Here is a 9,773-nt window from a genome sequence, read left to right as displayed (position 1 = left end):
GGTATTTATTTGAATTCGCAGTAAATTAGAATAAATAGATGGAAAATTGTTCATCAATATTTCTTTTAATTAGGGTTTCCTTTCTCTTTTTCGTCTTCCATTAATTGTCCACTTTTGTCACTTCGTTTTTCACCCGTTAATTGTTCGCTTTTACTTTTTACCATAAATGATAAGTAGACCGCATATTCCACCAGCTCATTTCACTCACATTTTATTATTAAACTAATAAATAAAAATGAGATTCTTATTCCATTAACTTTTTTAATCAATTTTTCTTTACATTTCTTAAAACTCGTGCCGAAACAAAAATGGATAAAGGACGGAGGGAGTAACTACTTTAATTTCCAGTTTGTTTTCTTTAAGTTTTCTTTTCACATATTTTACAATTAGTGCATATAAAAAGGCTACATTACACAATTTTATAAGTTTTACCTCTAGTGAGTTGTCTCGCGAATTTTCAATTGGTTGTGAAATTTATCCGACTTTTTAAATAAATTTGTGTACGATGTCATTCAATTCATCGACGACTTATTTAGACGTTTCATCCATCCCGCGGTAGGTGATATCATTTATCCAATTTATTATTAAGTTTTCCGTAGCATTCTTCACCGAATCCTAGTTGTTCATTTTTTTTAATAAAAAAATCCGCACCCTTTATAAATGAATAGCACCAATTTCAAACTAGTTCACAGAAAAGGAAAATCATTAACATTTGAAATTCGATTCCGTTTGCTTCCGCCTCTTCACTTTCACCACCATGGCAAAAGACACCCAAATTCATGTGAAGAAGGAACTACTCGACCCGAATTTCGCTCCCAAACCCTACACCGCCCCGGCCAGTACCCGACCCGCTGCCTTTATCGACCTCTCCAGCTCCGACTCCGACTCCGACTCCGACGACGACGATAATGCGAGGAAGAAGAGGAGAATGGCGGAGAGCGCTGTGCTGCCGGTGGGCTTTCTGGATCCGCTGCCGCAGCCGTCGAGCGAGCAGCTTCCTCTAGCGCTTCCGTCTACCGCCGCGCCGATTGCGAAGCAGTTTTGGAAGGCGGGGGATTATGAGGACGCGCCGTCTGGTGACTGGGGTTATTCTAATGGTGATGCACACTTTTTTCTCTCTTCTTATCCTTTATTGCTCGTCACAATGCTATGTTGCTTTTCTAATTTTGTTTTTAACTTGAGTTGTGGCTTTAGAGATTTTCGAAAGTTCTAGAAACGGATTTTGGGTGTTCTGATTGTTGCTTCCTGTGCTGTACCCTATCTCTTTTTAGTTGTTTCCGTTCTGAACATTAAGAGACGAGGATGCCTGTTTGCTTCTCCTATTTAGGAACATTACAAGGGGAAACGTAAGAACCTGGTAATTTAATCATGTAGTAACTCTATAGTGGGGTGTTTCAGTCAATATTTTTGAAATCAGTAATCATTATTCATTACTCGATGAATTAATATCTTGTTCGATGGGAAACTCAATCAACTGACCGGGGATTTTTTTGTTGGGCACTGAGTTTGAGAATAGAAGGATCAGATGCATCTGTGCAAAAATATTGAGAAAATAGTGACAAACTTACCCACCAGCTAATCATCATTGCACATGGGGGCCGGCTAGTGTTTACTAACCAGCTTATCACTTGGTTGTTGATGCTTCTGTTAACCCCAAACCCTAATAAAAAGGTGTGAAGCATTAACCCAAAATCGCCAGGCTGAAGTGTGTTCTATGTGTTGAGTTGTGATCCCTGTGTACCCGAGAACTAAATGGAACCTCATGTAATTTAGCTTGAGTTACACATACCACGAGAAGGATTTGTTTACATATACCCCTAAACCCTATCATAGAGTTCTATTTACTCTTTATAATGGTGCTTAATTTTTTTTCCATCTGCATGCATCTCTGGTTATACGTTTTTAGTGAGTCTGAATAGTAAAATTGGGTGGATATAATAGCTAAATTGTTTCTTGTATTATATACACAGGTGGCATGGACCATGTTAGAGTGCATCCAAGATTCTTACATTCCAATGCTACCAGTCATAAATGGGCTCTTGGAGGTAAATGAACTAAATTTATACAAATATAATGCACATTTCTGCTTCATGTTTAGATGCAATGGTGCTACTTTATTCTGATGTGTTTGGTCTAACATGGATTTATCATTACAGCTTTTGCAGAACTCATGGATAATTCATTGGATGAGGTAAGTGAATTTGTTTCTTTTTTTTTTCTGCTGATCATTATCATGCCCGGATTTTGTTTGCCTTAGGCGTCGTATTTTAATTACCTCTTACTCGTACAGGTCTGCAATGGAGCGACATATGTTAACATAGACATGGTGAAAAGTAAGCAAGATGGTGGCAAAATGTTGCTGATTGAAGGTATTATCATAAAAGTTTCACTTACTACTATTCTTAATGGTTGCCCTGTATATGTATGATTCAGTGTAGAGCATGGATTGTGAATATTTTTTATTTTTCTCCACCTGGATTCAAGTATAAAGTTGTACATTTGGCAACTTATCTTTGCACTGCATCAATCTTTCACTGTGACTGTGACAACAGTCTGAATTATTTGCTGTGGTTAGCATTCTTTTGCCCACATCTGCTATTGTTATTTATCTGTTTGTTTGATTTACTTGCTTTCTTGTTTTTCCGTTTATGCATTACGCAGGCTCTAAAATTTTATACTGCCATAATTTTTTACTTGTTTGCCTTTGAAAGCAAAAGTAGGATATTTTTATTAATTATTCTTCAACTGTGACCTGTTTACTTTGAGGGCTCCACAGAAAATGGCACTGTAATTTGAATAACTTTGTGTTTATGCATAATGTAGACTAATAAAGAAGTTGCTGACACCATAACCATTTAAAGCTTATTTCTCTTCCGACTGTTCCGTGAAAGGGGTCTTTTTATGAACTGTTTTTTCACCTGCTGCCTTTTTACTTGGAGATCTTCTTAGATAACGGTGGTGGAATGGATCCGGAGAAAATGCGTCACTGTGTATCTCTAGGTTATTCTGCAAAGAGCAAAATGGCAGATACTATTGGGCAGTGTAAGTTCTCTCTTCTTTTTTTCACACTCTCTTATTACGAGCACACGCACACACTGTTACACATATCTCTTTCATTATCCGTATGTGTGTACTCCCACACCCTGCACCTTCAGACATATCTACTCATGCATGATGAGACTTTGAGTTATTTTTTGATAGTCCTTGACTTACTATTTGAGCTCTATGTCTCAGATGGAAATGGTTTTAAGACTAGCACAATGAGACTTGGTGCTGATGTCATTGTTTTTTCTAGATGCCGTGGGAAAAATGGGCTAAGGTTTGCATTCTCCATAAAGTACCAAGTTGCTTTTGATTTTTGAATGGTAATAACAGTTTAGCTTTTGAAGTATGTTTTGAACTATATCTAAATTGTTATTGTATAACCCATTAACCGAAGTAACCGAAGTAACTATGATCATCTACTCAATTCTCTGTGCTTTTGTTTGCTTGTTATTTTAATTTCTGAATGAGTTATGGTTGGCCAAAGTTTTTGAAACACGAAGTGTTGGAAAAATGATCTAGGTGGCTGCCTAGTTGCATACAGTAGTAGATTCTCATTAGAGTTACTATTTATGATTGAAATATTTTGCTATTTCAAATCCTGATACATATCTGGTTCAAGGCCACAATAGCAGATAATTTTTTCAACTGCCAGCATCTGGAACACTTTTCTGTGATCCACCCTTTCTAATTATTGTTTGTATTTGGTTTACTTAACAATTCTCTGTTCGTCATACCTGATGAATGCAGCTTACATGATCTTTTATTTCACAGCTATGCAAACCAATTTATTTAACTTTTGCATTTAGGTCAACACAAAGCATTGGATTGCTGTCCTATACATTTCTGCGGAGCACTGGGAAGGAAGATATTGTGGTTCCCATGGTGAGCAATTGTATTCCCCCACCCTACCGAATTCTTTTTTTGAATAGAGTATCTGAACTGAAGTGTAACATCTTTAGTTCTTTTTTTGCACTAGGATTTTAGTATTGCAATGACCATTACTTTGACTTGACCAGGATTTACTTAATTCTTTTGATCCTTCTTTCTTACGTGCTTCATGCATATTGAAATTCATTTTACTGTTTAAGTAACTGCTTTAGTAATAGGATAATATTTTATAGTAGTATTTTCCTTTATTTCGTGGTTTTGACTTTCTTTAAATTACAAAAAGCTTGACTACGAAAGAAGTGGACAAGATTGGATCAAGATAATTCGATCATCAGTCTATGACTGGGATCGAAATGTTGAAACAATACTGCAGTGGTCTCCATTTTCAAGTGAAGATGAACTTCTTTGGCAGGTGATATATTTTTTTCATCTTTTTCTTTCTTTTATTACTGTTCTTCGTTTGAGTTGTTTCCTTATGTAGATTTAGTTTTTGATGTCCTGATTTTACATAATAGAAGCATATAATCATGTCGTTAATATCAATTGCATCAGCGGCAGTGTACAAGTGTCAAGACTGTCAGTACAAGACTAAATGTTTCCCACCTTTTCTTTTTCAAGCTCAGATGAAACCATTTTGTAGAATGCAATCTTTCTGCTTCCTGGGAGTAATTTTTTGTGTAGTCTGTGTTTTGGTGTCTACAGAAGCATTGTCCACTGAAATACAACTATAGAAGTCAATTCAAAGCTCACTTCAAGGTGGAGGGTGAAAAATATGACATTAAACTTTCCCTGTCTTTGCAATTTTACTGATTTCTTACATTAGTACATGTTAAAGTAATGGTATATGTAAATATATATGCATACATACATGCATACATATGTTTATGTTTTATTTTTTGTATTATGTGGGTGAATGCTTTGAAATGCAACTCAAGATGCTACACACTAGATCTTCATCTTGTAAGATGCTTGGCTCTTGTTTAGTTTTGCTTTCAAAAGCAATAGTTTTTGTTTTTTCTAGAAAACTTTAGATTATAAAGTATGGAAGACACTGATTCACTGACATGTCAAGTTTGATGTAGGGGACTGAAACTGCTCTGATGCTTGGGCTTTTTTGACAAATAATATTTTGTTTGCTTGACTTGCTTTTTTTTTCTTTTTCTTTTCTGTGTAGTTCAATCAAATACAAGATCAGGGTACTCGTATAATAATTTACAATATTTGGGAGGATGATGAGGGACTGCTGGAATTGGATTTTGACACAGATCCACATGTAAGTTGCAACTGTCTTTTATGTTTGAGGATATCTTCATTTACGTTGATAGTTCGTAGCATTTATTCATTTTCTCTAATTATATCTTAAGGACATCCAAATCAGAGGTGTCAACAGAGATGAGAAGAACATTGACATGGCAAAGAAATATCCCAACTCAAAGCATTTTCTAACATATCGTCATTCATTAAAGGTAAAAATCTCTACTATGATGCTCTATATTGGTGGTCATTGCCCGAGTTTTATTATCTCACATGAAGTTTAATTTGTTTCTTTTTCAGTCCAAGTTTTCAAACATTTCTAAATTTTGTCATTTATATTCATGTTAGGGGTTCAAAAAGTTGCTTAAACTGGATTTTATCATTCATTGGTGATCTGTTAGTAAAGATCTATCAGTTGAAGCATGGCCATAGAAAGCTTTGTGTTTCTAGTTTAACTTGACAAGGATTATATTATCTTCTAAGTCTCTTTTCTATTCCCAGAAGCTAAGGTTTTAGAATTTATCAGTATTTCAGCATAAATTAATTGAACATGCATAAACCTAGTCCGGTAGAGTCTATAGAGAAGAGATCGATCCGTAAAATAAGTTTTGGATCTATTCCCAATTTATTATTTTGATTGTGCTTACAATAGTCGACCCACATTACTTAGGCTTCTTTTATGTTGCAATTACTTTCCAATTTTTGTTGGGGACAAATAAACATAACGTGCAAGAGCTTCAAACTGTGCTTTTCCTCTTCTATATGTACTATTTGAATTTTCTTGATAGATACTGTTAACTAGTGTCCTTTGCATTATGCAATTTGATTTATAGTCCTTCCCTACTCTTCTTTCTTGTTTTTGTTATACAGTTCTTTCTGCAGAGGTGCAAGTAAATATACAAATGTGCAAAATTGCAAATTAGATATTTGACTAAGAAATTTAATGTCATTCAACTTTCATTGTTTATATTGCAGAGTTATGCAGCTATTCTCTATCTCAGAATTCCTCCGGGCTTTCGAATAATTTTGCGTGGTAAAGATGTTGAGCATCACAATATTGTGAACGATATGATGATGTCTCAGGAAATTACTTATCGTCCTCAACCCTCTACTACTGAAGAGATTCCAAAAAACTTAAATGTAACTTATATAGCTATTTGCTTTCATTCTGATCATTTGCAATTGCAATTTTGATTGTGCTACTTTTTTGCTTGCATAGATGGTTGCTACTGTGACTGTTGGCTTTGTTAAGGATGCAAAAGCTCACATTGATGTTCAGGGGTTTAATGTCTACCACAAAAACCGGCTTATTAAGGTAGTTGATTTTTTCTGGCACTTAAGAAACAGCTTCTGCTGCATGTTAGCTTTCTCTAGTTGGTGTATTTATTTAGAGTTGAGCATTATTGTATGTGTACAGAAGCATTTGTTTCTTCCTACTGTTTCTTCCTACTGCTGCATGTTAGCTTTCTCTAGTTGCATTATTGCATGTTAGCTTCTGCTGCATGTTAGCTTTCTCTAGTTGGTGTATTTATTTAGAGTTGAGCATTATTGTATGTGTACAGAAGCATTTGTTTCTTCCTACTGTTTCTTTAGCTTTGGTGTGGAATTGTTCTCAATTTTGAGTTGCACAGCTTGGAACATGGCATCTAGGTCATCATTTTAACTGTTCATCGCATTAACTTTCTACAAGCACAATATGACTTGCAATGGGAGTTGGTATGCATGCATGACAACATCGTCACTTCATGCATATACAAGATTATATGAAGCTAAACAGAAGCTAAGTGTGTAGCTCATGGATGGACATTTATTTAGGGATTTTAACTGTCATTTGCTCTAATGAAGGGAATATTGAGAGAGCAAGTAACTTCTTTATTGTTATAAACTGTTTTTCATGTTTTTATTATTCATTAAATATGTTATTTTATTTCATACTTACCGCAACTTCTGAAGGACATGATATTGTTTGGCAGAATATTTTTGTTAATGTGTCTTTTGTATTTCTTTGTTCTCATATTTGTTTCATGTACATCTGTTCCTTTATTTCTGCACTTGAATGCATTGCAAATGTTTAAAATTTTCATATTTCCAGCCCTTCTGGAGAGTTTGGCATCCACCTGGTAGTGATGGTCGTGGAGTTATAGGTACATTTTAAGAGTTCTATATTACAAGATTGGTGTTTGGGTTAAGTCTCTTAAAGTTGTATACATATCTGTGTTGAAGGTGTGCTTGAAGCAGATTTTGTTGAACCAGCTCATGATAAGCAGGGTTTTGAGCGGACTACAGTTCTTTCTAAACTTGAGGCTCGATTGATACAAATGCAGAAGACATATTGGTCAGTCTAAGTACCTATATATTGCTTTTAAAAAACAAAACCTAAAAAAACTCGGGGGATATTCTAATTGTGGCCTTTTTCAGGACTACAAACTGTCACAAAATTGGCTATGCTCCAAGAGTTAACAAAAAAGTTAATCAAAGAGGTAATATAGAAGGGTTGATGCTCAAATGAAACCATAACTTGGAAGAGAACAGAAATGATAGTCAAAAAGCAAATATTTTCGAAATTAAAGCATATTAGTTGTTAGCATCCAGTATGATGTTCCATGTTTTGACTGAAATACTTTTGTTTTCAGAGATCTCTCCTGATTCTTTTCCTCGAGGTTCTCGATCGAAGACGAGAAATTTCACTTCAAGTGACAAAACACCGATCAAGTTTGGGGACAAGGGAAGTAACAGTAGGCGTTTGAATGGCAAGGGGGATGCCAAGAGAACTACGAAACAACCAAATCGCACTGAGCAACCCTTGTCTTCTGATGAGTATCTAAGTGATGATGATAGGCGGAACACTTCTAAGAAGCATCATAATGGGTCATCCTCAAAGGATGTTTTCAGTAAAGATGGGTCACATAGGCTGTCGGGGTTGAGAAGTCGTAAAGGTGAAGAAGATTACACACCTGAAATGCCTTCCCGAACAACCAGAAATTCGAAGTCACAGGTGAGTCCTAGATTTTGGTTCCTATGTTGGCTCATTTCTTGTGCAGCATGCTTTGGGTCATCTTTTAATCGAGGGGATGAATTTTATGGTTTGAAATGACTGGATTGATAACCTTCAAATAGTGGAATTGACGTCCAGTACAAATCAGTCAAAAATAGTTTGAAACAGTGTGGACTTCAAACCTCCAAGTTGCTATCAAGTATTTGCTATTATGATTTCCAAGTCCCATATGCAAATCCTTACAACCAATGCAACTTATAAACAAATTGTTGAACTCAAGGGTCCAATCCTCACCACCTTTCTTTATCCAATTCAAAATCTGAGGGACTGTTTGTTGCAGTAACATTTATTCATTTGTCATTTTTTGAACTCATAGATTTTGAAAAAAATGCTGTTTTTATGTGATTATCAGGAGAATGGCCTTAACGATGCTGGAAATTCACCATCAAATTCAAGTTCCAGTTTATTGGATCGGTTGGAATTAGAGAATCTCCGGTTAAAAGAGAGGTACCATGGTCTTTCCTGAATTATGAATTTATCTTGGGCTGTGTAAACATCTCAGTAAATCGATCATATATTCCTGAATTCACAGATTGAAAAGGAAAGAAGAGGAGGTTCTAGGTGATTTGCTGAATGATTTGAATAAAGAAAAAGAAAGATCCCAGTCTCTCGAAGCTCAGGTTAGTTCATAGATATAGATATTTCGTGATTTCTTTGTATATATGATCTTGTTGTATAGCAGCATTAAACTCTGTAATAGTGGGAGTCATTTATCGTGTATGTCTACTTTTTGGCTGATGCATCGGCATTATCACTCAACAGTTACAGGAGACAGGACAAAAACACGAGGAGCTAGCTAAAGAGCTGGAGAGTTTGATTGACATATTTTCAGAAGAGAGGCAGCGGCGCGACATAGAGGAGGAGAATCTGAGAAGGAGCATGAAGGTTTGTCATTACCTATTTTATATTTCGGCCTCCCTTTTCGTTGTATAACTGAAATCATCCAGTGTTTATCCATCAGGAAGCATCAAACACAATTAAAGAGTTGCTGGAGAAAATGCGAGTTTTGGAGAGATCGTGCAACACGAAATAGGCATGCTGATGTATCTGTTTTTGGTGTGGTATAAAGTTGTACATGGTAGGTCTGTAGTAGCTGAGGCTTCATTAGTTTGCTGATTACTTCCACAAGGTATCAACTCCTCTTACCCTTTGCTCTTCATCTAGGAAGTTAACCTTTTCTTAGTTGTGACAAGCTATGTTCATGGGTATAAAAATTTTCTGTAAGAATTCTTGTCTAATCATTCAACTTTAGTGGGTTAATTCACTTGTTGCTCATCTCCTATTAACTCTAATTGACTTTCTAAGCCTACTTAAATTCTTCGTCAAGTGGAGTGTAAAATATAGTAGTCATTTAATGATTTCAATTTTATAAAGTTCATTTATTTATTTGAAATGAGATTAGCTTGTTTGGGTTAGGTTGTTGGTGTCATATATTAAAGTCCTTGGATCGTGATATGCTAGTGGTAATGTTATTTTTTATCCAACGACCTTCAAATTCATTGATGGAATTTGATAGTATTTTAATTTGGGG

General features: G+C 35.6%; 1 protein-coding gene across 1 annotated transcript; it reads left to right on the top strand.

The window, feature by feature from the left end:
- Positions 1-681: 681 nt before the first annotated feature.
- LOC121761012 (protein MICRORCHIDIA 7-like) lies at positions 682-9,528 on the top strand. The gene is made up of 20 exons (XM_042156594.1): positions 682-1,097; positions 1,971-2,045; positions 2,157-2,191; positions 2,291-2,369; positions 2,950-3,042; positions 3,235-3,319; positions 3,852-3,927; positions 4,217-4,345; positions 5,108-5,206; positions 5,298-5,399; positions 6,163-6,327; positions 6,407-6,502; positions 7,280-7,331; positions 7,411-7,522; positions 7,606-7,667; positions 7,821-8,182; positions 8,595-8,689; positions 8,775-8,862; positions 9,005-9,127; positions 9,204-9,528. The coding sequence occupies exons 1-20, from the start codon at positions 758-760 to the stop codon at positions 9,273-9,275; spliced, it is 2,340 nt and encodes a 779-aa protein (XP_042012528.1). The 5' UTR covers positions 682-757; the 3' UTR covers positions 9,276-9,528.
- Positions 9,529-9,773: the final 245 nt, after the last annotated feature.

The sequence above is a fragment of the Salvia splendens genome, chromosome 13, assembly GCF_004379255.2.
Source record: "Salvia splendens isolate huo1 chromosome 13, SspV2, whole genome shotgun sequence".
Classification (NCBI taxonomy): Eukaryota; Viridiplantae; Streptophyta; class Magnoliopsida; order Lamiales; family Lamiaceae; genus Salvia; species Salvia splendens.
The sequence above is the reverse complement of the archived record's forward strand: the minus strand, read 5'-3'. Positions and strand labels throughout refer to the sequence as shown.